This window comes from Gorilla gorilla, chromosome 19 (assembly GCF_029281585.2).
Source record: "Gorilla gorilla gorilla isolate KB3781 chromosome 19, NHGRI_mGorGor1-v2.1_pri, whole genome shotgun sequence".
Classification (NCBI taxonomy): domain Eukaryota; kingdom Metazoa; phylum Chordata; class Mammalia; order Primates; family Hominidae; genus Gorilla; species Gorilla gorilla.
Genome location: NC_073243.2, coordinates 15,938,754 through 15,965,394, shown reverse-complemented (window position 1 = coordinate 15,965,394; position 26,641 = coordinate 15,938,754). Strand labels below are relative to the sequence as shown.

General features: G+C 55.1%; 1 protein-coding gene across 7 annotated transcripts in view; it reads left to right on the top strand.

Moving 5' to 3' along the window:
* The window catches only part of NXN (nucleoredoxin), a 179,623-nt gene that overhangs the window by 149,680 nt on the left and 3,302 nt on the right, over nucleotides 1–26,641 (top strand). For 6 of the 7 annotated variants that reach the window (XM_031003187.3, XM_063700897.1, XM_031003188.3 and 3 more), the window contains exons 2-7: nucleotides 3,813–3,930; nucleotides 6,160–6,293; nucleotides 7,477–7,577; nucleotides 10,435–10,541; nucleotides 23,961–24,140; nucleotides 25,404–25,528. In XM_031003187.3, coding sequence (XP_030859047.1) covers nucleotides 3,813–3,930; nucleotides 6,160–6,293; nucleotides 7,477–7,577; nucleotides 10,435–10,541; nucleotides 23,961–24,140; nucleotides 25,404–25,528 — 765 coding nt within the window. The remainder of the gene's footprint in view (nucleotides 1–3,812; nucleotides 3,931–6,159; nucleotides 6,294–7,476; nucleotides 7,578–10,434; nucleotides 10,542–23,960; nucleotides 24,141–25,403; nucleotides 25,529–26,641) is intronic. The other variant, XM_055367082.2, reaches the window with a different exon arrangement.

Here is a 26,641-nt window from a genome sequence, read left to right as displayed (position 1 = left end):
TAACCTTCATGCTTTGGGTGGCCTGAGGCGCCCACAGATGCAGCTCCCTGATGAATGACATGGGTTCCTGAATAAATTAGACCACGATGGCTTTGTCTGCAAAAGAAATAACTTTTCGGCTGGGTGCGGTGGCTCATGCCTGTAATCCCAGCATTTTGGGAGGCCGGGGTGGGCGGATCACCTGAGGTCAGGAGTTCGAGACCAACCTGGCCAATGTGGTGAAACCTGATCTCTACTAAAAATAGAAAAATTAGCCGGCAAGGTGGTGCATGCCTGTAATCCCAGCTACTCGGGAGGCTGAGGCAGAGAATTCGTTGAACCCGGGAGGCAGAGTTTGCAGTGAGCCAAGATCGCGCCACTGTACTCCAGCCTGGGCGACAGAGCGAGACTCTGTTTGCCCCACCACCCCGCCCCCCTAAAAAAAAAAAAAGGATAAGCAACAAAAATGACGTGTCATTTTTTCCCCCAGCGAACTGGAAAAATGAATGACAGTGATAATGTTGGTGAAGGTTGGGAAATGGGCTCTCTCTCATTTGCCACTGGTGGAAAAATATAAAAGGGTCTGAGCTTTCCTGAGCGGTGAGTCATGGGTAATTTTCAATCTCAATTTTTGCGGTTTTGCTGTTTCCCGACTTTTTTCCAATGATTTTTTTTCCTCCAAGAATTCCTTTTTAAACCAGAAAAATTCAATCATTTTAATCTTCCTTTTTTAAAAAAATTAATCTGACTCAATCCTTGCACAGCAAACTTATGAAGCTGATCCCCGTGGCGGGATGGTCTTGTTCTGTTGTTGAACCTCTTAAGGATGTTTAATCTGAATTCTGTACCAAGTTTCTCTGGAATGATGCCATCGTGGAATTTAAAAACTGGGGCCGGGCGCGGTGGCCCACGCCTGTAATCTCAGCACTGTGGGAGGCCGAGGCGGGTGGATCACCTGAGGTCAGGAGTTCCAGACCAGCCTGGCCAATGTGGCAGAACCCTATCTCTACTGAAAATAGAAAAATTAGCTGGACGTGGAGGTGGGCGCCTGTAATCCCAGCTACTCGGGAGGCTGAGGCAAGAGAATCGCTTGAACCCTAGAGGTGGAGATTGCAGTGAGCCTAGATCATGCCATTGCACTCCAGCCTGGGTGACAGAGTAAGACTCCATTAAAAAAAAAAAAAAAAGGCCGGGCATGGTGGCTCACACCTGTAATCCCAGCACTTTGGGAGGCCGAGGCGGGTGGATCACCTGAGGTCAGGAGTTCGAGACCAGCCTGACCAACATGGTGAAACCCCGTCTCTACTAAAAATATAAAAACTAGCCGGGTGTGGTAGGGGGCACCTGTAATCCCAGCTACTTGGGAGGCTGAGGCAGGGGAATCGTTTGAACCTGAGAGGTGGAGGTTGCAGTGAGCCAAGATCGCGCCACTGCACTCCAGCCTGGGTGACAGAGCGAGACTCTGTTTAAAAAAAAAACAAAAAACAAAAAAAACTGGATGTGCAGGATTGTTCTTGTTGTGAGGTCCCGGGCTGGTTTGGTAAGCCCCCCAGAAAGGTGGGGCTGGGAAAAACATGCAGACTGAAAGCAGGGCCCACCCAGATTGAAGTGGGGTCCCACAGCCCTTCCTGCCAAGATACAGGTCTCCACAGACAGGGAAGCCCAGCATTGTGTGGCAGATCCCCTGCCCTGCCCCTCACCGCTTGGGATGGAACTCGGGACAATCCTTATCCCACCACCAGTGCCCTCTTCCCTCTGCTGCTGCCCTTCTCATGCCTGCTTGGCTGCGACACATCCTTGCCCTCTTCTGCCCAAGGGCGCAGCCTTCCTGCCGGGACCCTCAAGCCCCCAGCAGGGAGGCTCAGAGCCGAATGGCCTAAACAGTGGGGCACTCTGCAGCTTCCCTGCTTCTGACTTTTCTGGAGGAACATAGTTAGCCCAACAATGCATTTATTTTATTTATTTATTTTTTTGAGACAGAGTCTCACTCTGTCACCCAGGCTGGAGTGCAGTGGTGCGATCCTGGCTCACCGCAAGCTCAGCCTCCCGGGTTCACGCCATTCTCCTGCCTCAGCTTCCCGAGTAGCTGGGACTACAGGCGCCCGCCACCACGCCCGGCTAATTTTTTGTAATTTTTAGTAGAGAAGGGGTTTCACCATGTTAGCCAGGATGGTCTCGATCTCCTGACCTTGTGATCCACCCGCCTCAGCCTCCCAAAGTGCTGGGATTACAGGTGTGAGCCACCGCGCCCGGCCACGTCCAGCTAATTTTTTGTATTTTTAGTAGAGACGGGGTTTCACCGTGTTGGCCAGGATGGTCTCGATCTCCTGACCTCATGATCCACCCACCTCGGCCTCCCAAAGTGCTGGGATTACAGATGTGAGCCACCACGCCCAGCTAATTTTTGTATTTTAAGTAGAGACAGGGTTTCACCATGTTGCCCAGGCTGGTCTTGAACTCCTGACCTCAGGTGATCCTCCCATCTCGGCCTCCCAAAGCGCTGGGATCACAGGTGTGAGCCACCGCGCCTGGCCCCGACATTGCATTTAATTATGTGGCTTTTGGGCTTGGCGGGGAAGTTCGAGAGCACCCAGTCACCTGCCCATGTGGCGTTCACCCCGACGGCAGTGAGTGAACAGAGGAGGCTTCACCCCGACGGCAGTGAGCGAACAGAGGAGGCTTCACCCCGACGGCGAACAGAGGCCGCCCACGCTTGGCTTCCAGCCCTGGGCTTTGCATTGACATTTTGTCAGCTTTATTCCTCTCAGACCCTGGACCTCTGACCGTGTGCACAGCCAACCTCAAGAATCTGACAGTAGACTGAAGCGTGTTTTACGTGGCACCGAGAGCGGAGGGTTGGGGCTGGCCCTGGGCATTGCTTCCCTGGTGCTTTGTGGGCTGAACGTAACGACGACTGTGATACTTCAAGTGCAGGGACCTGGTGAAGGGCTGAGGGGGCAGATGTTAACTCCGTGGCCTTCTGTCAGAAAACCCGTCTCTTCTCCCTTGGGGGGAAGGGGCCGTGGAGAGCAGCTGCTGTTGCCTACTGCCAGGGTGGCGAGGCTCTCGTGAAAACCTTCCCTTCCTTCCTTAACCACCTGGTGGTCTGCTTGTGTTCTGAAGATGTGGAATCCATCTTCATCTTTGTGATTTTTAGAGACGTGGAAGGGTAGTACTCTCCAGGATGAGTGTGGTCCTCCATTAGCCTCCGCCTCTGAGTCCCCTATGCTGTTGCAGACTATGGGGGCCAGTGGGGTCATCAGCCTCCGCCTCCAAGTCCCCCACACTGTCGCAGACCCCGGGGGGCAGTGGGACCATCACCTCCCTCCTCGGAGCCCCCCGCACTGTCACAGACCCCGGGGGGCAGTGGGACCGTCACCTCCCTCCTCGGAGCCCCCCGCACTGTCGCAGACCCCGGGGGGCAGTGGGACCGTCACCTCCCTCCTCGGAGCCCCCCGCACTGTCACAGACCCCAGGGGGCAGTGGGACCGTCACCTCCCTCCTCGGAGCCCCCCGCGCTGTCGCAGACCCCGGGGGGCAGTGGGACCGTCACCTCCCTCCTCGGAGCCCCCCGCGCTGTCACAGACCCCGGGGGGCAGTGGGACCGTCACCTCCCTCCTCGGAGCCCCCCGCGCTGTCACAGACCCCGGGGGGCAGTGGGATTGTAGTTAACGTGCCCCTTTGCCCAGCAGCCCTGCTTGGTATCCATTATTCTTTTCTGTGTGCTTGAATGCTTGCCCACTCATCCAGCCTCCAGACCTAAGGGGCTCAAAAGAACTCTGCAATGAATCTGGTTTGGACTTAACCACCTTCTTTTGCTTTTCTTCATACAGCTCAAACTTTGGAACAAATACCGAATTTCCAACATTCCATCACTAATATTCCTCGACGCCACCACTGGGAAGGTTGTGTGCAGGAATGGGCTGCTGGTGATCCGAGATGACCCAGAAGGTAAAACCTCAGCCCGTGCATATGGTCCTCTTATTACCCAGCCCTTCCTCCTCCATGCCCTTAGGCTAATCTCCGTCCCACCGGTAGAGAGAGTACTGGTGAAATAGATACACGTGGGTTTACGTGGTAGAGAATGTCGTCTTGGTGAAATCATAGTATTCCCTAGGACATGGTTTTAAGATTTTCACAGGGATCAGAATGTCCCTCCTAGGGGCTTTAATTCATGGGCCGAAAGAGATGGACTCTGCCATAAGAAGCTCCGTTTGGAGGGCCGCGGAGGCTGTGGGAAAGCGGAGAGCTCAGACCCCGGCCTCTAGTGCTGCATCCGTGGCGGCTGCCCCCTTCACAGTTAGAGGCAGGCTGAGTGGGGTTTTTCCTCTTTAAAACATTACATAGCGAAGTCCCAGCCCCCGTGTCACTCTCCTGGCCTTGGCGGTGAGTGCACCTCGTTGCTTGGAGCTGTCACTCCCTGCGGGCCTTGGTCTTGCTGGCTACGCGTGGGCCGTGCTCCTCCAGCCTCCCTGCTCAGGGCCGTCCGCGTGGCGTCTTTCCCTCTGGCAGTGAGTGAGAACAGGGCCGTGAGATCTCCTCCCCTCACTTAATCCGTCCAGTGAGAAGATTCAACCCCGCTCACACATTTTCCCAGTAAAAATGCCACCTACTTCAAAGAATTGTCCTCAGTAAAAACCACGGCATGGTGGAACCCAGCGTGAAGCTTTTCCTTTTTTTTTTTTTCTCTTGAGACACTATCTCCCTCTGTCGCCCAGGCCGAGTGCTGTGGCATGATCACGGTTCACTGCAGCCTCGACCTCCTGAGCTCAACTCATCCTCCTGTGTAGCTGGGACTACTGGCGTGCACCACCACACCCAGCTAATTTTTTGTTATTTGTAGAGACGGGGTCTCCCTAGGCTTGCCCAGGCTGGTCTCAAAACTTTTGAGCTCAAGCAATCCGCCCACCTCGGCCTCCCAAAGTGCTGGGATCGTGGGGCTGAGCCGCAGAGCCTGGTCCCCGTGTGGATCCCGAGCCTGACCTCCAGAGCATTGCGGATCCCTCTTGTTTCCGGGGAGGCCCGACCACCTGCATTTTCAACCAGCCTGTGCTCCTCCTTCCCAGCCCCCAGGCGATTTTGAGGCAGCAGGTCCATGGACCACCCTGTGAGAAAACATGGTTCAGTTGAGCGGGAAGCATATTCTCAACTCCCCCTACCTGGAGCTTAGGTGTCATCAGAACATGGACCATCTGGGCTGGGTGGGTTTTACTCTTTTCTTTTATTAGACTTAAATTCTCACTTGGCTCCCTGAGCCCATCAAGAGCAATGGAATCAGAATCTCCGGGCGTGGGGCCCAGGAGCGTGGTATTTTAAACTCCCCAGCTGATTCCAAGTACAGTCAGAGCTGACAGCCGCTGGGATGTGATGGCTGGGAGGTGAATCCACAATCCCGGGTATCGGGTTGATTCCCGAGGCCCCGAGGCGATGATTCCCAAACCGAGTCCCTCATCAGAGTTACCTGGGGAGCCTGTTTCATTTTGCACGTACATCTTTGCGTTGCCCCTGGGTCTCCAGCCTCAGGATGTGACCTGGGCATTCGTACTTTTCAAAAGCCACCGGAAGATAGACCTTGTGACTATCCGCCCCTTGGTCTCCAGCCTCAGGAAGTGGCCTGGGCATTCGTACTTTTCAAAAGCCCCTGGAAGGGCCAGGTGCGGTGGCTCACGCCTGTAATTCCAGCACTTTGGGAGGCTGAGGCGGGTGGATCACGAGGTCAGGAGATCGAGACCATCCTGGCTAACACGGTGAAACCCCATCTCTACTAAAAATAAATAGGAAAAAAACATTAGCCGGGCGTGGTGGCGGGCACCTGTAGTCCCAGCTACTTGGGAGGCTGAGGCCGGGGAATGGCATGAACCCAGGAGGCGGAGCTTGCAGTGAGCCGAGATCGCGCCACTGCACTCCAGCCTGGGCGACAGAGTGAGACTCCGCCTCAAAAAAAAAAAAAAAAAAAAGTTCTCGGAAGACAGACCTTGTGACCCATCCAGGTTTGGGAACCGTTGCCAGGAGGGCAGGGAATGGCGCTAGTTTGATTCCTGTGTTAGCTGCAGACGCTGTGGGTGTGTTGACAAGTACTGTTTGATGATTATGTTGTCATGCCTGCCGCTCTGAGGTCTCCTGGGTCCCAGGTCATCAAGAAGAGTCTAAACCCTCTTTTACCATCTGTTTCTGTTTCAGGTCTGGAGTTCCCCTGGGGACCGAAACCCTTCAGGGAAGTCATTGCAGGGCCCTTGCTTAGAAACAATGGGCAGTCTCTGGAGAGCAGCAGCCTGGAGGGGTCTCACGTGGGCGTCTATTTCTCCGCACATTGGGTGAGTGTTTGGACCCCCTTTGGCTCAGACAGAAGGAAGCAGTGATGTTCCCAGCAGGCCCAGCCGTGGTTGGCTTCTGGGGGTGAGACACCCAGGCAGGAATTTCCCGGCCTTCTGGCCTTCTCCTGTGCCCGAGGCCTGGTTGAATAGTGCTTATGATTATGAATGAAAAAAGCAGCAAGAAATGACTTCTTTGACTGATCTATAACGATAGCCCTCTTTTTTTTTTTTTTCTGAGCCAGAGTCTCGCTCTATCACCCAGGCTGGAGTGCAGTGGCGTGATCTCAGTTCACTGCACCCTCTGCCTCCTGGGTTCAAATGATTCTCCTGCCTCAGCCTCCCGAGTAGCTGGGATTACAGGTACATGCCACCACGCCTGACTAATTTTTGTGTTAATAGAGACAGGGTTTTGCCATGTTGGCCAGGCTGGTCTCGAACTCCTGACCTCAGGTGATCTGCCCGCTTCGGCCTCCCAAAGTGCTGGGATTACAGGCATGAACCATCGTGCCTGGCCCTTTTTTTTTTTTTTTTTTTTTTTTTTTGGACAGAGTCTTGCTCTGTCGCCTAGGCTGGAGTGCAGTGGCACAATCTCAACTCACCGCACCCTCTGTCTCCCGGGTTCAAGTGATTCTTCAGCCTCAGCTTTTGAAGTAGCTGCGGCTACAGATGCACACTACCAAACCCGGCTAATTTTTGTATTTTTAGTAGAGATGGGGTTTCTCCATGTTGGTCAGGCTGGTCTTGAACTCCTGAGCTCAGATGATGCACCCACCTTGGCCTCCCAAAGTGCTGGGGTTACAGGCGTGAGCCACTGCGCCCAGCCTGGATATTTCTCTTAATCCATGTGGATGAGTTCATGCTACCTGCTCACACACTGCATAGGGACAATGCGGGTGCTTGTGCCAGATGCTCACCATTAAGAGAGGCAAGCTTATTTTTGCCTCATGCAGGAGGTTAGGTCTTGCTGTGTTGCCCAGGCTGGCCTCAAACTCCTGGGCTCAAGCGATCTTCCGGCCTCAGCCTCCCAGGTAGCCACCATACCCATCTCATTTCCACCCCTTTCATGAACGGGATTTTGCTGTCCCAGTCCTGCTTGAGTCCTGCTAGCCCGGCCTTGGATGGTGAGTGGCTGGGAGGTGGAGAAGCAGTGTGACGCAGTGGGTCTTGCTGTCCTGTCTTTCAGTGTCCGCCCTGCCGAAGCCTCACCCGGGTCCTGGTGGAATCCTACCGGAAGATCAAGGAGGCAGGCCAGAACTTCGAGATCATCTTCGTTAGTGCAGACAGGTCAGTCGTGCCGTGAAGTGCTGGGCCCCTTTTCTGTAGGTAGCTGACATCCATTTTTTTTCTTTTCTTTTTTTTCTGAGACAGAGTCTTGCTCTTGTCTCCCAGGCTGGAGTGCAGTGGTGTGATCTCAGCTCACTGCAACCTCCACCTCCTGGGTTCAAGCGATTCTCCTGCCTTAGCCTCCTGAGTAGCTGGAATTACAGGTGCCTGCCACCATGCCCGGCTAATTTTTGTATTTTTAGTGGAGATGGGGTTTCACCGTGTTGGCCAGGCTGGTCTCAAACTGCTGACCTCATGAGGCGCCCACCTTGGCCTTCCAGAGTGCTGGGATTGCAGGTGTGAGCCACCGCACCCAGCCACATTTACTCCTTTAATCGTCTGAAGGGGAGCTGAGGAAAACCTCTTCTTGCTGTAAATACTGGGGGATGTCCCAATTCAGGCCTGGATTGTTTGAGATTAGGACGGATTTTCTGATTTGCTCAGCTTTTTAGATTGTGGTGAAGAGACAGGGAAGGGGGAGGAAGGGGGAGGATGGAAAAGAGCCAGAGACGAATGTAATCAGACACCTGTCTGGGATGGCTGTTTTTTGTTTTTTGGGTTTTTTTTTGAGATGGAGTCTCGCTCTGTCGCCCAGGCTGGAGTGCAGTCGTGCGATCTTGGCTCACTGCAAGCTCCACCTCCCGGGTTCACGCCATTCTCCTGCCTCAGCCTCTCGAGTAGCTGGGACTACAGGTGCCCACCACCATGCCTGGCTAATTTTTTGTATTTTTTTTTTTTTTTAGTAGAGATGGGGTTTCACCATGTTAGCCAGGATGGTCTCGATCTCCTGACCCCATGATCCTCCTGCCTTGGCCTCCCAAAATGCTGGAATTACAGGCATGAGCCACCGCGCCCGGCCGGATGGCTGTTTCCTCAGCTCTGGCCCTGTGCTTTGTCTGGTGCTATTTGAATGTACATGGATACACACAGATAAGGAATCACAAAACAGGCATTCTTCCTGGAGTCAGTCAGCTCCTCTGAGCCTCAGTTTCCTCTGCTTCTTGCCCTCTCTAAGGCCTCACTTATCAGTGAATTTCCTTCACCTCAAAACTCCCGCTCCAGTTTAGACTGAGTCACCAGTGACCTCTGCCGCTTATGTCCTGTTCCCAAAAGGATCCAAGATGCCGGCACACGCAGGGCACTTTGTGCATTGTTGTATCTGTGGTGTCCACACCATCCTGGGCTTGGCTTATTGGCCCACAGTCCTGCTCTGCCGTGCCACAGCTCCCGTCTCTGCCATGCCACAGCTCCCCGTCTCTGCTGTGCCACAGCTCCCGTCTCAGCGTGAAGCCGTGCCAGGTGCAGCAGTCAGTTTTTTTTTTTTTTTTTTTTTTTTGAGGTGGAGTCTCGCTCTGTTGCCCAGGCTGGAGTGCAGTGGTGCGATCTTAGCTCATTGCAACCTCCACCTTCTGGGTTCAAGTGATCCTCCCACCTCAGCCTCCTGAGTAGCTGGGATTACAGGCACCTGCCACCACACCTGGCTAATTTTTGTATTTTTAGTAGAGATGTGGTTTTGCCATGTTGTCCAGGCTAGTCTGGAACTCTAGGGCTTAAGTAAACCGCCCACCTTGGCCTCTCAAAGTGATGGGATTACAGGTGTGAGCCACCATGTCTGGCCACAATCACTTTTTTTTTTTTTTGAGACGGAGTCTCGCTCTGTTGCCCGGGCTGGAGTGCAGTGGCACGATCTCGGCTCACTGCAAGCTCTGCCTCCTGGGTTCACGTCATTCTCCTGCCTCAGCCTCCCAAGTAGCTGGGACTACAGGCGCCCGCCACCACGCCCAGCTAATTTTTTTGTATTTTTAGTAGAGATGGGGTTTCACCGTGTTAGCCAGGATGGTCTCGATCTCCTGACCTCGTGATTCACCCACCTCGGCCTCCCAAAGTGCTGGGATTACAGGCGTGAGCCACCGCGCCCGGCCACAGTCACTTTTTTTAAAGTTGTAAGCATCAACTTTATTGAGGCATAATGTATATATTATAAAATGCATGCATTTAAGGTACACAGTTCAGCTGACCAATGTACGTACCACATAACCACCATCATCACAGACAAGGCACGGAACAAAGGTACACAGTTCAGCTGACTGATGTACGTACCATGTCACCACCATCATCACAGATAAGACACGGAACATTTTCATCACTGCGTAGGTTCCTTGGGTCGGTCTCCGCCCATAAACCCAGCCCTGGGATCCCCTGATCCGCTTCTGCCGCTTGAGTAGATGTGCCTTTCCTAGGGTTTGTTACATGTGGAATCATAGGTATATGGTTGGTTTAAATTTGAGGTCCCATATGAGTCACTGTTCCGTGCACAAATTAGAACTCCCGCGGGTATGCAGTGGCTGTGCACATCTGAGCTCTGAGGCAAGAAAGACCTGTGTGTGCTGAGAAATGGAAAGTTGGACCTGAGTTACGTTGCCCGGATGGGAGCTGCTGAAGTGGGCTGGCGTCTTAGCCGGCACCCACCTGCTGTGTGGAGGCATTTGCTTCTTGGTGGACACCAGCCGGGGTAGAATAACACGCTCCCATAGCCTGTTGCCTAAGGAGCACAGTGGTTAGAAACCCCGGCTTCTGCAGAATCCCTGCGCAGAACTCGGCAGAGGTGGGAGGATTCAGCGTTGGTGCAGTGGGGATACCCCGGGTTCTGCAGCATCCCTGGGCAGAACTCGGCAGAGGTGGGAGGATTCAGCGTTGGTGCAGTGGGGATACCCCGGGTTCTGCAGCATCCCTGGGCAGAACTCAGCAGAGGTGGGAGGATTCAGCGTTGGTGCAGTGGGGATACTGAGCCTTGCCCGCCACATGTGTCTCTCTGTAGGTCGGAGGAGTCCTTCAAACAGTACTTCAGTGAGATGCCCTGGCTCGCCGTCCCCTACACGGACGAGGCCCGGCGGTCGCGCCTTAACCGGCTGTACGGAATCCAAGGTAGGCGCTCCAGGCCCCGGCTACGTGCGGCTCCTGGAAACCTGCTCACCTGAGCTCACCGTGTCTTTGGCTTTCCTTTAAGAAGAAGAGCATCATTATTTCCATGAATATTCATGTGCCTTTCATGTTTCTCAGCAGTGTAGAATTTTCATGGTGTGAATTCTAAGCCATTTTTAAAAAATAAGTATTGTCAGGCCGGGCATGGCAGCTCACACTGTAACCCCAGCACTTTGGGAGGCTGAGGCAGGTGGATCACCTGAGCTCAGGAGTTCGAGACCAGTTTGGACAACACGGTGAAACCCGGTCTCTACTAAAAATACAAAAATTAGCTGGGCGTGGTGGTGGGTGCCTGTAGTACCAGCTACTCAGGAGGCTGAGGCAGGGGAATTGCTTGAACCCAGAAGGCAGAGGTTGCAGTGAGCCGAGATCGTGCTATTGCACTCCAACCTGGGCAACAGAGGGAGACTCCGTCTCAAAAAATACTAATACTAAATACTGTCTTAGTAAGACAGCTACTTCTCACTGTCCAGCATGGTGCATTTCTTTTTTTTTTTTTTTGAGACGGAGTCTCACTCTGTCGCCCAGGCTGGAGTGCAGTGGCCCGATCTCAGCTCACTGCAAGCTCCGCCTCCCGGGTTCACGCCATTCTCCTGCCTCAGCCTCCCGAGTAGCTGGGACTACAGGCACCCACCACTCGCCCAGCTAAATTTTTTGTATTTTTGGTAGAGATGGGGTTTCACCACGTTGGCCAGGATGGTCTCGATCTCTTGACCTCGTGATCTGCCCACCTCGGCCTCCCAAAGTGCTGGGATTACAGGCGTGAGCCACCGCGCCCGGCCCATGGTGGATTCTAATATGGTTGGGACATGGAGCACAGCCTCCCAAATGACTTGGCCAGAATCTTATCCCAAAGGTTTACTGTGAAAGAGACTTGAGAGTGATCTCCCGTTTCATCACTCAGAGTCTTTGGGCCTCAGTTTCCTTGTCTGCAAAGTGGGGTGGTAAGGCTTTGCCACAGAGAATTGTTGGGAGCATGAATAGGTAAAGTATGTAAAGAGGCGTGATAGTGAGGGCTGAGTCGGTATCACCTTCTCGGTGAGAAAATCAATTTCCTGAGAGTGTTGTAAACTAGGACTTAGAGTACTAATCATGGTGTTTTTCAGAAATTATATATATATTTTTAAGTCAGGGTCTCACTGTGTCACCCAGGCTGGAGTGCAGTGGCGTGATCTTGGCTCACCACAACCTCTGCCTCCCGGGCTCAAGCCATCCTCACACCTCAGCCTCCCGAGTAGCTGGGACTACAGGTGCACACCACCACGCCCTGCTCATTTTTTCGTATTTTTAGTAGAGATGAAGTTTTGCCATGTTGCCCAGGCTGGTCTCAAACTCATGGGCTCAAGTGATCCACCCGCCTCGGCCTCCCAAAGTGCTGGGATGACAGGCGTGAGCCACTGCACCCAGCCGGAAATAATGATTGTTAATGAGACTGAATGTATTTTTATTCTTTATTGTGTGAATACCTCCTTCCCAGCCTTCACCCAGCCAGGTTTTTCTCTTCGCAAAGCAGGTAACTGGGCAGTCTGAGTTAAACGCGTTCTCTTTGTATCATTAGTGGCAGATGCTGGTCAGCTGTAAACAGATACAGCTAATAATTGAGTTCTCAGCGCTCCTAGGGTTACAGAGAGTGGAAAAAAAGACAAATCCAGATTTCCAGAAGTTCTGCACCTGAGGGGCATCTCATCAGGCTCTTTTTTTTTTTTTTTTTCCTGAATCGGATTCTTGCTCTGTCGCCCAGGCTGGAGTGCAGTGGCGCGATCTTGGTTCACTGCAACCTCCGCCTCCTGGGTTGACGCCATTCTCCTGCCTCAGCCTCCTGAGTAGCTGGGACCACAGGCGCCCGCCACCACACCCGGCTAATTTTTTGTATTTTTAATGAGATGGGGTTTCACCGTGTTAGCCAGGATGGTCTCAATCTCCTGACCTCGTGATCCGCCCACCTCGGCCTCCCAAAGTGCTGGGATTACAGGCGTGAGCCACCACGTCTGGCCTCATTAGGCTCTTTGACCTTTTTTCTTCACCATTTAGAATACATATATGGGTTTGTTTGGAGCAGAAGTTTTAAAAAAATAATATTTAATTTTAGATTGGTGCTTCTCAATCCCAAGTACATATGAGAATCACCTGGAGATCTGAAAATGGAGATTTGGATTTGGTGGGGCTAAGCGGGAGCTGAGAGACTGTTTCTGAGCAGCCTCCAGGCAGTGCTGATGTTGCCGGCCCATGGACCACACTTGGAGTGTTAATAGTCTAGATCAATTCATTAATCCTAGGGGAATTTGGGGTGTGTCGGGGGGCGCTGCTGCCTCCTGTTAACAGCATAAATGAAAGCGTTTGCTTTCCAAACAGAAGTTGAGGGACATGATGTTGCCTAGTGGACCAGAAGGAAAGGCCCCAAGTTGGAGATGCCAAGGAGGTCAGCGCTTACTCCTGCCTGGCCCTTTGCAGAGACACTTAAGGTGCCCGTGCCTGGGGGTAGGAGCTGTGTTTGTTGAGATAAGTTTCGGGATGCCCCTACGCCAGTGGTCCTGAATAGCTGGCTGAATTACCACTGTGTGGGGGTCAGGAGGGCTTCCCATCTCTTAATTCATTTATTCGTTCATTGCTGAGTGAATGTCTTTACTGAGGGGTGACTGGATGCCATTGCACTCTGCCTGGGATTGGAGTCACAGTCTTGAATAAAACAGTTGCAGGTCCTGCCCTTTGCAGAGCTTAAAGGTCTAGAGCGGAGACTCACCCTAATCATACAGATGGATGTCAGTTGAACTGTGAGTGCTTTGAATGCGAAGCCGCCAGTGCTGGGGTAGGGAGATTTGGCCTTGTCGGGGAGATCAGAGAAGACCAAGGATGCCCCAGTGGATCTGGAAACCAAGTAGGAACGGACCAAGCAGATGGTGGAGGGAAGGTCCCGGCGGACGGAACCGCACGTGCAGAGGCCCAGCCGACACGTTTTCTTGCAGAAGGATCCTGGCTGCAACATCACAGGATAGACCTGGCCTGGTCCTCACAGGGCACTCTCCTTCCTCAGAGACCATGACAGGGACAGTGAAGGTCTGGGGGGCTGTAAGCATTTTGCACTTTAAAAAAATACATGGGTTGTACTTTGTCCTTCTAATCCATGGGATTCAGGTCTTCGTCTCCAGAACGACTCTGTGTTAGTTAAAAGCGATGTGACTGCCTGATTGTAACTGGACAGTGGGAAGGGGTTTCGGCCTCAGCTTCCAGTTGCAACCAGAGGCCCTTGGAGGGGCTACAGGTGAGATGCTAGTCAGCTACGTAGGGCCCAGGTCTCTCCCAAGCGTTACCGAGTGCCGTGTCCTGCCCCTCCTGATGGCTGTGGATTTTCCATCCTTTCTCAGTACAGAGATATCCTGGGTTTCTTCTAATCCCTGTTCCCCTTATACACCAGGAGGTGATGGTCTCTGATGTGTGTCTTCCTCCGACTCCCCTAACAAAGGCCCGCCGGTCACATTCAGGCCCCTCTTATCCTCCCTACTGGCCTCTGTGTGCGCGCGTGTGTGTGCGCATGTGTGCACAGGTGTGTACAAAGTGTGACTCTGTTTGACATGGCTGGGTCTTGGAGCACCCCTTCATGATCCGGAGGCACGTTAAAGGTTCAGGCCAAGAAGAACGTTTTTATCTTGAATGAAACAGATACAGGCCCTGCGCTTTGCAGAGCTTAGGGATCTAGAGTGGACACTCGCCCTCATCGTACGGATGGATGTCAGCTGAACTGTGAGTGCCTCGTCGCCTTCAAAACCTACAGAGCTTAGGGATCTAGAGTGGACACTTGCCCTCATCGTACGGATGGATGTCAGCTGAACTGTGAGTGCCTCATCGCCTTCAAAACCTACCGGGTGGCAGGCTTTTGTTTTTATCTTTTGTATACTTTGAATTTCATTATGAACCACAATTATTTTCTTTGCTTTAGCACCTAGAAGACTCAGCTGAATTTGTAACTACTGCCTAGGCATGGTGGCTCACGCCTGTAATCCCTGGACTTTGGGAGGCCGAGGTGGGTGGATCACCTGAGGTCAGGAGTTCGAGATCAGCCTGGCCAACATGGCGAAACCCCATCTCTACTAAAAATACAAAAATTAGCCAGGCGTGGTGGTGGTCACCTATAATCCCAGCTACTCGGGAGGCTGAGGCAGGAGAATCGCTTGAACCTGGGAGGCGGAGGTTGTAGTGAGCCGAGATCGCACTACTGCACTCCAGCCTGGGTGACAAGAGTGAAATTCCTCCCTAAGTGCTGGGAGTACAGGCGTGAGCCACTGTGCCCGGCCAGATTTGATGTATTGAGTGCGTGCTAACCATCCCATACTCTCCGTACTGAGCTCCACGGGAAGTCACTAGGAGAGGGGCCCAGTGCTGCCCTTGAGTGGACAGGATGAGATGGACAGTCGGGCACATCTGAGGAGCGGAGTGTGACGACGTCTTCACGAACACGACAGTGTTGGTCCGAGTACGTGTCATTTCGTACGAGGGCCTGGAAGACGGGGACACTTGTCACTTAGTGTGGAGCTGCTGCCGCGCCCCCTCTGCTGCTCCGTTGGGTCAGGAGGCCTTTCCACATAGAGGCGTTTTCTTTCCCAGCACCTCATCATCCGTGGAGCAGAATCTTCCTCTCTGAGGTACGGAGTTCCTTCCTGGATGTGAGGGCCCGTGGGTTGCCCGTATTGCTGGTGGCCAACGCTCAGGCCAGGGGGTCACCTGAAACTAATAAGGTACCCTAGGACAGCCTTTTTTCTTTTTTTCTTTTCTGTTTTTTGAGACGGAGTCTCACTCTATCACCCAGGCTGGAGTGCAGTGGCGCGATCTCTGCTCACTACAACATCTGCCTTCCGGGTTCACGCTGTTCTCCTGCCTCAGCCTCCTGAGTAGCTGGGATTACAGGCACCTGCCACCACACCCAGCTAATTTTTGTATTTTTAGTAGAGACAGAGTTTCGCCATTTGACCAGGCTGGTCTCAAACTCCTGACCTTGTGATGTGCCTGCCTTGGCCTCCCAAAGTGCTGGGATTACAGGCGTGAGCCACCGCGCCCGGCCGGCCGTAGTCTCTTAAACAAAAAAAAAATACTGAAGTTAAATACCAAATATGCATGCACTTCTTGACACACAGAGACGTCAGTGGCATGAGTTTGATTCATATTTCTAAACTTAATTCCAGATCCTCCTAGGTTTGAAAGATGCTCACGTATTAAGGAAATCATTATATCATTCCAGGGATATCATTTTGGAAGCGTCTTCTCAGTGCTTCGAGGTTGGGCTGAGCCCCACGTCCGGCATTCAGTCCGCGTCGGTGGCCCTATTTGTGGTGCCCTGTCCTTGTCCTCCAAGCCGGGGGCTGTTTCTCCTTCAGAGCCCGTCTCACTCAGTCCCTGGTTTCACTGGTATCAGTTCTGGCTTCTCTCTAGTCTTAGAAGCCAGCCGCCCTCCCTAGACTGCACTATCCCTTGATGGGAGTTTGCCTTTCTTTGCCTCTGAGGATATTTAAATGTGGCCAGGCTGGGCCGAAATACCTTTGAAGGAACTGTGTGTTCATTCATAAGCTTTGTAGCGTCACAAAACTCTGACCAGTATTTTTGATTGAATTCTGAATATTTCTGAGCTTTTGTGTGATTCCGTGGTTACGGCTTCCAGTGTCATTCAGTGGACGTGTTCCAGGTATGTGAACACACACACACACACACGTTCACACATTCACACACACGCGCGTGCACACACCTACACTCACATGCAAACACCTACATTCACATGTGCACACACACCTACACTCACGCACACTCACGCACACCTACACACATGCACACACCTACAGTCACACATGCACACTCGCGCCCTCACACACACACGCACACACAGACTCGCACACACACACTCGCTCTGCAGGGTCCTGGCTGTTGGAGTGTCTGGTCTGCACATCCTGCGGGGCTTCTCTGGGGACGTCCTGCTCCCTGTTTGAGTCTGTCTGTGCCCTGGGGTCTCAGTCCCATCTCACTTGTTTCTCTCCCGCTGAAGAGCTTGTATAAAGATTCCTTCACAGAGCAGTGCCAGGTACACCCCCTGCCTGCACCCAAGGGGAGCCGCCTCCACTTGGCCTGTCTTTGGACTTACACTGGGGCAGTGGCTTGATCTGCTGGTCATTTTGTGGATTGAGTCATGTGAGGGCAGAGTGTTCTGACAGGCTCGGGTGAAAATGGGTAACCCAGGCCATGCGTGGTGGCTCACGCCTGTAATCTCAGCACTTTAGGAGGCCAAGGCGGGTGGATCACCTGAGGTCAGGAGTTCAAGACCAGCCTGGCCAACATGGTGAAATCCCATCTCTACTAAAAATAAAAAAAATTAGTCGGGCACAGTGGCAGGTGCCTGTAATCCCAGCTACTTGGGAGTCTGAGGCAGGAGAAACGCTTGAACCCGGGAGGCAGAGGTTGCAGTGAGCTGAGATTGCACCACTGCACTCCAGCCTGGGCAACAGAGCGAGACTCTGTCTCCAAAATTTAAAAAAGCAGAACTATGGCTGGGCATGGTGGCTCACGCCTGTAATGCCAGTACTTTGGGAGGCCAAGGCGGGCGGATCATGAGGTCAGGAGATCAAGATGATCCTGGCAAACATGGTGAAACCCCGTCTCTACTAAAAATACAAAAAATTAGCCAGGCTTGGTGGCGGGTGCCTGTAGTCCCAGCTACTCAGGAGGCTGAGGCAGGAGAATGGCGTGAACCCGGGAGGCGGAGCTTGCAGTGAGCGGAGATCTTGCCACTGCACTCCAGCCTGGGCGACAGAGCGAGACTCCGTCTCAAAAAAAAAAAAAAAAAAATGCAGAACTGGGTAACCGCACAACCTGGAGTCCTATAAGCATCTTGGGGTTTTGAGAATCACCCTGCCGAGTGAAGGGGGCCTTCCAAATGCTGCCAGTGCGTTGAGGTGTCTGGGGGGCGGTACGGGTGGGGGAGTCGGGGCCTCGAGGCTGTACCCTTGAGCTGTCCATCTCACAGGGGGGCGGCCTCTGCCGTGGTCTTGATGACGAGTTTGGGCCCCAGGCCGGCCTGGCCAAAAGTCCCACTGCTGCTGGCAGGCTGGCCACCGGCTTCCTTCAGTGCCCTGGGCTGAGCCGGGCTGTGTGACCCATCTCCACAGGACCACTGGGCTCACCAAGGACCTGGCATTTGGCGTCCCCCCACCTCCTGGTCTCGTGGGAATAACTGGCTTCCAGAGTGCTGCCTCCCCCCCACCCCCAGAGCTTTACGCAGCCTGGGGAATGTGCAGCCGTGTGCGGTGCTGAAAATTCCTTTTCTAAGGAGACCGTTGTCAACACACCTGGCAGAAGACAGACCCCGTTAGCAGTTGTCTGAGTAATCCTCGGCTGCCAGGGAGCACGGCGCTCTTTGCAGGGAGGTTTACAGCCCCTTCTCTCTTAGGCCGGGGGCCCTGGCTGGTTTGGCTCCCGTGCCCCAACCTTCAGGGAGGGCAGACGGCCTGAGGGCTGTGCAGGGCCTGGAGCAGATGCGGAAGCAGCTGGAGGTGCCGGGCGGCCGGGGTGAGGGCCCTTTGCTCCTCCATTGAATCCTCTTCTCTGTTTTCCTTCTTCCCTCCTGTGCCACCTCCTCCCGCTCTGCCTTCTCCGCCTCCTTTTCTTTCTTCCTCTTCTGCTTCCCTCCTTCCTCATCCCGTTCCCTTCCTTGACTCTCTTCCTTTGCCCCTTTCAAAAAAATGGATTTGAGGCAGAATCTGTTTATATAAAAATGAAACATTTGGAGATTGTACGTTTCAACCAGAAGAGGGGCTGCCTCGAGACCTTTAGAGCAGTTTTGCAGTTCTTTTTTATGTGTTTTGTCTAATTTTTTTTTTTTGAGGCAGAGTCTCGCTCTGTCGCCCAGGCTGGAGTGCAGCGGCATGATCTCTGCTCACTGCAACTTCTGCCTCCCGCGTTCAAGTGATTCTCCTGCCTTAGCCTCCCGAGTAGCTGGGACTACAGGCGCACGCTACCACGCCCGGCTAATTTTGTATTTTTAGTAGAGACGGGGTTTCACCATGTTGGTCAGGCTGGTCTCGAACTCCTGACCTCAGGTGATCCACCTGCCTCAGGCTTCCAAAGTGCCAGGATTACAGGTGTGAGCCACCGCGCCCGGCTCCTTTCCTTAACTCTCTAAGCAGGGGAGTGTTTTGGGGGAGCCGGGAGGAGGGAGGAACGGAAGGATCCAAGGAACAGATTCCGGGCATTGGTTGGTGTTTGTCATCCCGTCTGACCCCCACGGCCCTTCAGTTCTGATTTTTATCTGATGTTAACAAGCTAAATAGGCTGCCGTTAAAGAAAACGTAACTAGACATAGATTATCTTGCTGTCATCCCACCCACATTCCTGCCTCAGCAGCAACTCACACAGACTCGTAACGTACACACCACTCACACGGACTCGTAATGTACACACCACTCACAGACTCATAACGTGCACGCCGCTCACACGGACTCGTAAGGTGCACGCCGCTCACAGTGACTCGTAAGGTGCCCGCCGCTCACACTGACTCGTAACGTGCCCGCCGCTCACACTGGCTCGTAAGGTGCCCGCCGCTCACACGGACTCGTAAGGTGCCCGCCGGTCGCACTGGCTCGTAAGGTGCCCGCCGCTCACACTGGCTCGTAAGGTGCCCGCCGCTTGCACTGGCTCGTAAGGTGCACACGGCTCATCCGAACTCGTAACGTGCACATGGCACTGTGCGCTCGGCAGTTTTTACTAAACAGTGTGGCGCAAAAATTTGCCGCGTCGCTATGGTCTTCGTAAGGACCATTTTCATGATCACGTAATATTTTGCCTGCTGGTGCGTCCTCACCAGCTCTTTCTGTTCTAGAACCTACTTTTCCTTCCATTGCTCCTCCCAGCTCCCAGCAGTCTTTGGGTAATTCCTCCTGGCTGCCTCAGATCACGTTGCCATCCAGATGCAGAGAAGGCTGGGTCACAGCCCTGCCCGCTCCTCTCTGCCTCCCAGGGTCCTGGACCCCTTCAGCTTCCTTGCCCCAGCCCCCACCTGCTTCAAAACTCCGTGTCTCATTGGCAGTGGAAAAGTCACCAGACTAAACCATGGGGCAGTCTCGGAGCACCTGGCTTTGAGATGGTTTTAAATACTTGCAACTAGGCTCCTCCTTGGAGAAGAGAGTTTGGAGTTGACTCTTCTGTGTGTTTTGAGGGAGACGGTGAAAGGAGTCTGTAGGCGCCACTCATGTCACAGAGCAGGGGACTCAGGGCTGGGCCCTCTCTAGGAACTTAGAGTCCGTGTTCCAAGCCCAGGAGCGTAGCTTGGGATGGTGGAAGCAAAAGCACACAACCCCACCCTTGGCAGACATCACACTGTTGCCGGAACCCTCACCACGGTCTTGACAGTGTCTCTGCTTTCTGCTTCTTTAGCTAACTTCTTCCAGCCCATCACGGAGGACTCTGTTGATCTCACTAGAGCAAGCTCCCAGTTTTCCCTATGTCTGCCTTCTCATGAGCCAAATAATCAGTTTTGGGGTGATTAAAAGAATATAATGGCCGGGTGCGGTGGCTCACACCTGTAATCCCAGCAGTTTGGGAGGCCAAGGTGGGCGGATCACCTGAGGTCAGGAGTTTGAGACCAGCTTGGCCAACATGGTGAAACCCTGTCTCTACTAAAAAATAAAAAAATTAGCCAGGTGTGGTGGCAGGTGCCTGTAATCCCAGCTACTGGGGAAGCTGAAGCAAGATAATCGCTTGAACCCAGGAGGCGGAGGCTGCAGGGAGCTGAGATCGCACCATTGCATTCCAGCCTGGGCAACAGAGTGAGACTCTGTCTCAAAAAAAAAAAAAAAAAACTGGTTTATAATAATAGCCAATACTTATAGAATGCTTACAATATCAATATACCAGGTACTCTGCTAAAAAGTGTTTTACACTGGCTGGGTACGGTGGTTCACGCCTGTTATCCCAGCACTTAGGGAGGCCGAGGTGGGCGGATCACCTGAGGTCGGGAGTTTGAGACCATCCTGGCCAACATGGGGAAACCCCGTTTCTACTAAAAATTATCTGGGTGTGGTGGTGTGTACCTGTAACCCCAGCTACTTGGGAGGCTGAGGCAGGAGAATTGCTTGAACCTGGGAGGTGGAGCTTGCAGTGAGCCGAGATCGCACCACTGCACTCCAGCCTGTGCAGCAGAGGGAGACTGCGTCTAAAAAAAAAAAAAAAAAAAAAAGGTGTGTATTTCAGAGAACCTGCTTCAAGGGCTGGGGGAACAGGGCGTGTGTGAAGAGGGAGAAAGGGAAATGGTGGCTGTGGTCTCAGCCTTCTCCCCCAGGAGCAGAGGGAGGTGGGTGGTGCAGAAAGCTGCAGGTACAGGACTTCCCCGCCCTGGTTAAGACAGTCCCCATCGCAGGTGCTGTGAGGACCCCAGAAGCGTCCACAGCCTGGCAGGAAGAGCAGCAGCTTCTGCAACAGGTGGATCAGTGTCCTGTCCCCAGTGTAACCACTGCCTGGCTGGGTGACCCCCATCCCCACTGTAACTACTCCCTGGCTGGGTGACCTGGGGGTCACCTTGACCATCGGTTAGGGTGATCCTGATGCTGCCCGCCCCATCTGTGATGAGGATTAGCCAGTGCCATGTGTGCCGTGCCTAGCACAGGGCAGACGGCTGCAGAAGCCAGTTCCCTGTTTCCCGCCCCTGGTTCATCTTTGGAGGGATGTGCACTCGTCAGGGCTGTAGGCCAAGCTCGTCACGACCAGCTGAGGGGAGGCAGCCTGGCACAGCAGACATGGATGCTTTCCCCTGTGCAGGGGCCGAACACGAGTGGCTTCCTTGGGCCCAAGTTGGTTTCTGCTTATGCAGACAGTCACACGGCCCAACACGGCCCGTCCCGGCACACCTCATCTTAGGAGGAGCCGTTCCTCGGGGGAAGCCCCTGAGTGCTCCTCAGAAGCCAGGTGGGGGCTCCGTGTCCTCGCCCTGCTGTCCTGGGCCCCACAGGCACGGACTCAAAAGAGGCTGCAGCCACAGTCACGAGAAAGGCCGCTTGGAGGAGGCCCTTGGAGAGCCCCAGGCGCTGAGCCGGGAAATGGGCAGCTTTGCCTTCAGGTTGGCTTCTCCTCCCTCCCCGTCCCCCGTGCCTGCTTCTCTTCCACAGACCCACTCGGCATCCCACGCCGGGGCACACGCAGGCTGGCCGTGGGGCCTGTCACAGCAGCAGGGGCTCTGGTTTACCCCAGTGCTCATAATTGCCCAATTTCAGAAACACCCAACTCTGAGGAAGGACCTTGCCGGGGGGATTTTGAGAAGGGTGTGTGGTGATGTGGAGGGGCTCCTGTGCAGCCAGCTGTCCCTGTGGTGGCCCCTGGCCCCGGTCCCTTTGGGCTGCAGCCTCGAGACCAGCCCCCGAGCCTCATGGATGGACATAGTGGGCATGGACCCCGGCCTCAGGGGATAAAATGCAGCCCTGAGGACGTGGCTGGAAATGCCCAGGTTTCTCGTGCGGCAGCACACACGGCTCCTCGGGCGCTGTCCACACTGAGCACATCCGAAAATCCCCAGCGAGAGCCGGCTGCGTGTGTGTGCGCGTGTGTGCATGTGTGTGTGCGTGCGTGTGCGTGTGGGCGTGTGTGTATGTGTGTGCGTGATGTCGGAGTGGCTGTTCTCAAGAGCCTGTTCTCTCTGGACCCACTCCCTGACTCATCAGCCACTTTGTCTCATAGGTGTGAACATAATGGATTCGTTGATTCCTTTCGAAGGCAGGCACGCCCGCTGTGCTGGTGGCCGCAGCAGGGTACGAAACACGAGGGCCATATGTCTGGTACCTCGGCATCCCCCCCCACAGGGAAGGAGAATGTCAGCGGAGCAAATTACTGACCGAATCCTTGGGAATCTACAAACATTAAATTGCTCTGACTTTCACATAAAATTCAGGCTCTGGGCAGCCCAGGAGGAGAGGCGTCTGGAACGTGCAGGGTGTGGGGGGGAGCGGCTGCCAATGGAGAGACAAAGGTCCCCGAAGGGTGGGCCGTGGGTGGGGGCCTGTAGCCCTGGCTGGAGGAGAGGCTGCGGGGAGTGGGGTAAAAAGAACAGAGACACAGAAAACCCACGTGCACCTTGACCAGAGTGGGGCTTTCTCTGAGTTTTCATTGAAGGCTTTTTGTTTGGGGTTGCGCGGTTTGTGGTTTGCAGGCAAGCTTTCTGTTACTTTTCTTCCCCAGCCCTGGGGAGGGGGGGAGCTGGGGTGCAGACGGTGGGGGCTGCAGCCCTGGGGAGGGGGGTAGCTGGGGTGCAGACGGCGGGGGCTGCAGCCCTGGGGAGGCGGGGAGCTGGGTACAGACGGTGGGGGCTACAGCCATGGGGTGTGGGGTGCTGGGGTGCAGACAGCGGGGGCTGCAGCCCTGGGGGGGGGGCTGGGGTGCAGGCGGCGGGGGCTGCAGCCCTGGGGAGCGGGGAGGGCTGGGGTGCAGACGGCGGGGGCTGCAGCCCTGGGGAGGAAGTGGGGCCGGGGTGCAGACGGCGGGGGCTGCAGTCGGCTGTCCTCCTCTTCGTGTCTCCTGTGCGGCCAGCCTCAGGTTCCCCCGGCACTGGCCCTGCGCTCACTGTGGCCGGGCGAGGACCCGTCTTGCATCGGTGGCCACAGCAAGTCCGCCGCGTGGTCACTGCACTGCCCGTTCCGTGTTTGACCCCCAGCAGCTGGGGAAGGTCTTCTGTGTCTTTGGGAGACCAGCAGTGAGTGATTGCTCCCATGCGCCACGACCCTGTGCTAAGTTCTTATTTATTTATTTATTTGTTTAGAGACAGAATCTTGCTCTGTCGCCCAGGCTGGAGTGCAGTGGTGCAACCCTGGCTCACTGCAACCTCCGCCTCCTGAGTTCGAGCGATTCTCCTGCCTCAGCCTCCCGAGTAGCTGGGACTACAGGCGCCCGCCACCACGCCGGGCTAATTTTTGTATTTTTAGTAGACACGGGGTTTCACCGTGTTGGCCAGGCTGGTCTCGAACTCCTGACCTCAAGTGATCCACCTGCCTCAGCCTCCCAAACTCTAAGTTCTTTAACCACATGAACTCATTGATCTTTCTGTAGCGGAATAAGGTAGGAACGACAACACACTCATCAGGCTGCAGCTGAGGATCCTGAGGCCCTGAAAGGCGAAGCTGACAGGTTACAGGCTGACCCGAGGGGGTTCCATGGCTCCCCCTGGCCAGGCCTGGATTCTCTCCCCAGGCTTTGCGACTTTAGACCTGGCCTCTTCATTGTGAGCCTGTACCAGGTCCTCGGTGGGCTCCACCACGGTCGGGGGGACCCCGGGCTGGACCCCGCGAGCCTCCTGCCAGGCAGGGCCGGCATGTCCCGGGCCAGCGGCCAAGCACCCCCTCTTCCCTGCAGGCATCCCCACGCTCATCATGCTGGACCCGCAGGGCGAGGTGATCACGCGGCAGGGGCGGGTGGAGGTGCTGAACGACGAGGACTGCCGGGAGTTCCCCTGGCACCCCAAGCCTGTGCTGGAGCTCTCCGACTCCAACGCCGCGCAGCTTAACGAGGGCCCCTGCCTCGTCCTTTTTGTAGGTATGAAGCTTACGGGGGCAGGGGGCGAGGGGTGGCTGGGGGGCGGGACAGGAGGGGCCTCACTTGGGAGGAGCCTGTCCCTGCCACTTCTCTCTGTCACCAGCAGTTCAAGCCTGGGCCTTTGTCTCTCCCCGAAGCCTTGCTTTTGACCCCAATGATTTATTCATGGCTGGCCCCTGTGGGAGCTGCAGCTGCGCTTTCCCTCCTAGCTGCTCCCCAGCTGCCAGCTGGGCAGAATAGGTCAGGCCGGGAGGATGCCCTCGGGCCCCCCATGCGCAGACCCATTGTTGGAAAGGGCGGGTGGCACACACGGCAGCTGCGGGGGCTGGGCCCCTCTGGCCGAGGCTCACCAAGGCTGCTTCTGCGGATCCTCTGTGCTCTGAAGAGCTGCTCCAGCCCGGTGGCTGCCTTGGCTCCTTTGTCCTCGCCTGTACCTCCCCGTCTCCCATCTCACCCAGTCTGAGCTCCGTGGGTAACTGCCCGGCCGGGCCAGGGGGACACAGGCGCATCCATGCCAGGCTCCCTGCAGTCTGATGGGATGACCCTGGTTCCTTTTGCAAAACCTGGCCCTCTGCCTTGGACTTGTGGCTCCCCTCCAACAACTCAAAATCACTGAACAAGGCTGGGCGCGGTGGCCCACGCCTGTAATCCCAGCTACTCGGGAGGCTGAGGCATGAGAATTGCTTGAACCGGGGAGGCAGAAGTTGTAGTGAGCCCACATGGCACCACTGCACTCCAGCCTGGGCAACAGAGTGAGACTCTGTCTCAAAAAAAAAAAAAAAAAAAAAAAGCCGCTGACCAGACCACAGTCCTCACCCCTCCCGCTCACCACCAGTTCTTCTGCCATTTTCACTAGGAAGTCGGAGGTGGGAGGTCGTGGCTTCTCATTCTGTGGCTGAGAGAAACACTAGCAGACGCCTCAGGTCCTGGCTTAGGGGAAGCTCAGCCTCCCAGGCGGGTTTGTGAGGAATTCAGTGGGAAAACTGTCTACCTGGGAGAGCAGTGAGGCAGGTTCCTCCTGGGGAGCCCGGCGCAGGAGAGCCTGGTGCAGGAGAGCACTGTGAGCTTTGCTGCTGGGACGCAGGTGCACACACACCCACGCTTGCAGGGAGCAAGACCTGCATCCAAGGGGAAGTTCATTTCCGTTCAGGGGCTGCTCAGGCGGGCGTTTCTGCAGCTCAGGCCCCCTCGGCGGGTGCCGCTCTGTTTGACAAGCCAGTGTTTTTTCTCCCCGTCTTTTTCTCCCCCTGACCCCAATCACAGATTCTGAGGATGACGGAGAGTCCGAGGCGGCCAAGCAGCTGATTCAGCCGATAGCTGAGAAAATCATTGCCAAGTACAAAGCCAAAGAGGAGGAGGCACCCCTTCTGTTCTTCGTAGCTGGGGAGGTGAGTGCAGAGGAGAGGCTTGGCCCAGGGCTGGCTCAGCTGGGACTTCTGGCACAGGAGCGATCTTGGCCCCAGGGTTGCCTGAAAGGACCCCAGGGTCAGGGCTGCTTGTGCTTCTGAGAGAGCCCACAGACAAACGTGGCAAGGAAAGGTAGCCATTCGCCATGGAAAACCATTCCCTCCCCTGCTGCTTCCTCTTCCTGTCCATGCTCGGCAGCCTCAGGTCAGCAGGGAGCCGTCCCCAGGCTGCTTCCCGCCTGAGCGGCTGGGGAGAGTGGCCGTGGCTGCAAAGTGTGATCCACATCTCCTGGGTCACAACCGGGCCCTTGAGTCTTTACAAAATGCTGGGTTCGTGCCTCCGCGCTGGCTGCAGTGGGCCGATCTCATCAGAGGGATCCTGGCTGGGGCTACTGCTTATTACCTGCGGTCACCCAGCCGGCCTGGTGAGTGCTGAGGTTGGAAATTGCTGCCGCTCCCCGTCTGTTTCACCCAGGCTGTCCCTTTGAGGTCTCCAGCGGGGCTGGACCAGGCAGGAGACTCTTCACAGGGTGGGAAAGTGGGGCTTTCAGCAGAGCGCCCTCCCGCAGGTGCCCAGTTATCCAGGGCCTGGAACCCTGCACCCTGCACCCTGCAGACAGGCGTCTCCGTGACTCAGCACAGGTGCAGGCTCTCATTCTTGAGCCTCCTCCAGCCCAGGAGCCTCCTCCATGCCTGCGCTGCCACCTCCCCACCCCACCCCACCCCACCCCACTGACTGACAGACAGTTTTGGAGGCCGCCCCCTGCCCTCCATCCACCCATCTGTACCTCCAGTTGGTCAGAGCCCTGTGCTGATTTCACGCTGTGTTTGGATCCCAGGAGAGGCACGGAGGAGGCAGGTGGCAGCCAGACACCCTGTGCCACCCATTCATCACCTCAGCCCCTGGCCCTGCCCAGCCCAGCACCTGGGTCCTTCCCAGGCGGCTCCAGTCACCTGCTCAGCCCGGGGGTGGAGGGGAGCAAAGAGGTTCACAGGCCCTGCCTCGGGGTGGCACCAGCCACTGCACACCAAGCCCAGCCCCAGGGAGGCTACGCGGCATGCAGTGACTCCAACCCCTGCAGAATGGCTCTGAGA